At 57.0% G+C, this 3,364-nt stretch overlaps 1 protein-coding gene across 1 annotated transcript in view; it reads right to left on the bottom strand.

Moving 5' to 3' along the window:
* Positions 1 to 3: 3 nt before the first annotated feature.
* LOC103800316 (serine--tRNA ligase, cytoplasmic-like) overlaps positions 4 to 3,364 on the bottom strand; it is a gene marked incomplete at both ends in the record, with an annotated part of 5,228 nt that continues 1,867 nt past the window's right edge. Inside the window, 3 exons of the mRNA XM_009072692.1 lie at positions 4 to 84; positions 2,222 to 2,377; positions 2,647 to 2,790. Coding sequence (XP_009070940.1) covers positions 4 to 84; positions 2,222 to 2,377; positions 2,647 to 2,790 — 381 coding nt within the window. The remainder of the gene's footprint in view (positions 85 to 2,221; positions 2,378 to 2,646; positions 2,791 to 3,364) is intronic.

Raw genomic sequence — 3,364 nt, 5'->3', positions numbered from 1 at the left:
CGCGATCGGCTGCTCCGACGTGGCGATCAGGTACTTCTCGTCGATGGAGTTGTCCTCGGCCTTCTCACTGCCCTTCCCGATCACCTGTGGGACACATAGGGGGTTGGTCTCCTCTTCCAAAGGGTCCAACACCACCATGGGTTGGGGTCAGCCAACTCCTACTCATCGTAGGAGGGTGGGGGTGATGCAAAGGGGGTGATGGGAGGGAGAAGCCACCTGGGTGACCCACAGGTGGGCACCAGAGAGGAGCCACATCCTTGGCACCATGTGTCACCAATGGAGATGGATCCCAGAGACTAAGTCACCTCCTTGTCATCTTATTGCCATCACAATGTGTCACCTGTGGAGATGGGACACCTACTTGTCACTGCAGTGTCACCACAAAGTGTCACCCATGGAGATGGACCCCAGAGATGACCCTGTCATCACATCATCATCATCATCATGGGTCACCCATAAACATGGACCCGAGAGAGGAGCCACCTCCTTGTCACTGCAGTGTCACCAAAAAGTGTTCCCCATGGAGATGGACCCCAGAGATGACCCTGCTATCTCCTCATCATCATGGGTCACCCATCAACATGGACCCCAGAGAGGAGCCACCTGCTCATGACCTCACCGACATCACAAGATGTCACCCATGGAGATGGATCCCAGAGACTAAGCCACCTCCTTGTCATCTTACTGCCATCACAATGTGTAGCCCATGGTGGTGGGACACCAGAGATGAACCACCTCCCTGTCATATCATCATCATCATCATCATCATGGGTCACCCATAAACATGGACCCGAGAGAGGAGCCACCTCCTTGTCACTGCAGTGTCAGCACAAAGTGTTCCCCATGGAGATGGACCCCAGAGATGACCCTGTCATCACATCATCATCATCATCATGGGTCACCCATAAACCCATAAACATGGACCCCAGAGAGGAGCCACCTGCTCATGACCTCACTGACACCACAAGATGTCACCTGTGGAGATGGACCTGAGAGGAGCCACCTCCTTGTCACCACATCATGTCACCCATGAAGATGGACCCCAGAGATGACCCACCTCCCTGTCATCTCATCATCATCATCATCATGGGTGTCCCATAAACATGGACCCCAGAGAGGAGCCACCTCCTTGTCACTGCAGTGTCACCACAAAGTGTTCCCCATGGAGATGGACCCCAGAGATGACCCTGCTATCTCCTCATCATCATGGGTCACCCATCAACATGGACCCCAGAGAGGAGCCACCTCCTTGTCACTGCAGTGTCACCACAAAGTGTTCCCCATGGAGATGGACCCCAGAGATGACCCTGCTATCTCCTCATCATCATGGGTCACCCATCAACATGGACCCCAGAGAGGAGCCACCTCCTTGTCACTGCAGTGTCACCACAAAGTGTTCCCCATGGAGATGGACCCCAGAGATGACCCTGCTATCTCCTCATCATCATGGGTCACCCATCAACATGGACCCCAGAGAGGAGCCACCTCCTTGTCACTGCAGTGTCACCACAAAGTGTTCCCCATGGAGATGGACCCCAGAGATGACCCACCCCCCTGTCATCTCATCATCATCATCATCATCAGGGGTCACCCATAAACATGGACCCCAGAGAGAAGCCACCTGCTCATGACCTCATTGACATCACAAGATATCACCTGTGGAGATGGACCTGAGACAATCCCCCTCCTTGGCACCACATCATGTCACCCATGGAGATGGAACCCAGAGACTAAGCCACCTCCTTGTCATCTTATCACCACCACAACATGTCACTTGTGGGGATGGGACACCTCCTTGTCACTGCAGTGTCACCACAAAGTGTCACCCATGGAGACGGACCCCACGGATGATCCTGTCATCTCCTCCTCATCATCATGGGTCACATGTAAATATGGACCCCAGAGGGAAGTCATCTCCTTGTCACTGCAGTGTCACCACAAAGAGTTCCCCATGGAGATGGACCCCAGAGATGAGCCACCTCCCCGTCATCTCATCACCATCATGTGTCATCCACGGAGATGGACCCAGAGAGAGGGGAAGGGAACCACCATGGCCTTGCCATGGCAGAGAGGACCTTGCCATGGCAGAGAGGACCTTGCCAGGGCAGAGAGGACCTTGCCAGGGCAGAGGGGACCCTGCCACCTCCCTCCCCACAGCCACAGCGCCGTGGGGGTGGCCCTGTCCAGGTGTGGAGTGACAGGACATCCCATGAGACCTCACCTTGTAGAGCTCCTCGTCGAACTGGCTGAGCTGGGCCACCTCCTGCATCACCTCCTTGCGCATGAAGAAGGGGGTGTACACCGGGGTGTACCCCCGGGCACGGAGGCTCTGTAGGGCATACTGGATCAGAGCCTGCTCCAGGAACACCAGGGGACCCTGGGGACAAGGGGACACACAGCCTGTCACACACAAACCCATCGCTCCGTGCTCAGCAGCTCCAGGTGGAACTTCTAGAGATGCTTTGGCTCCAGGGCTGAGCATCACCCAGATCACCACAGGGATGGATGTGGAGGCACCACCAAGCCCAGAGTGGGACACCACCAGTATGGTGTCACCCATCATCCCACCCAGGCCAGGAGAAGCCACAACCCTCATCCCACCTCATTCCCCTCCTTGCCCATCATCCCATCCCTGGTGAAGCTCACCTTGAGGAAGTAGCCACGGCTCCCAGCCACCACAGCTCCCTTCTCCCCCTCGTAGCCATCCACCATCACCACCAGATCCACATGGGAATACTTCTTCCTGCAGCTGCAGTCGCCCCATACTCGCTCCACCTTGTTGTCCACATCCTGCACGGAGAGGAGAGGAGGAATTCCATCATCTCAGCACCTTGGGATGGTCCCTGCACCCAGTTTGGGAGCCCAAACTGCAGAGCCTGACCCTGTGCAGTCTCTTGGCAGTGAGCCCAGCCTGGCTGTGTTCCCCTGGCCAAGAATTCCCGAGGGATGAATGGAGGCAGTGGAGGGAGACCCTGACCCCCCCGGGGAAGAGACTTTCCCAGGGATTCTCCCGACAAAGCTGTGTCCAGGCTGTCTGAGCTGCTCTTTGTCTGCTCCCGGCGGGAAGGGCCCACTTGTCATGCAGATTTCCCTCTCCCTCCCAAGCAGCAGGAGTGGGGACCACACTGCACAGACCAGCCCTGAGCCCTCCCCGTGTCCCACCCCGTGTCCCACCTCCCTCCCGTGTCCCTCCCTGTGTCCCACCTCCCTCCTGTGTCCCAAACTCGTGTCCCACCTCCCTCCCGTTTCCCCCAATCCATGTCCCACCTCCCTCCCATATCCCAAACTCGTGTCCCACCTCCCTCCCATGTCCCCAAACCCATGTCCCACCACCCTACCCATTCCACCTCTCTCCCCGTCCCCG

Source organism: Acanthisitta chloris, unplaced genomic scaffold (genome assembly GCF_000695815.1).
Source record: "Acanthisitta chloris isolate BGI_N310 unplaced genomic scaffold, ASM69581v1 scaffold19754, whole genome shotgun sequence".
NCBI classification, from domain to species: Eukaryota; Metazoa; Chordata; class Aves; order Passeriformes; family Acanthisittidae; genus Acanthisitta; species Acanthisitta chloris.
Note: the sequence above shows the minus strand (reverse complement) of the source record. Positions and strands in the feature narration are given on the sequence as shown.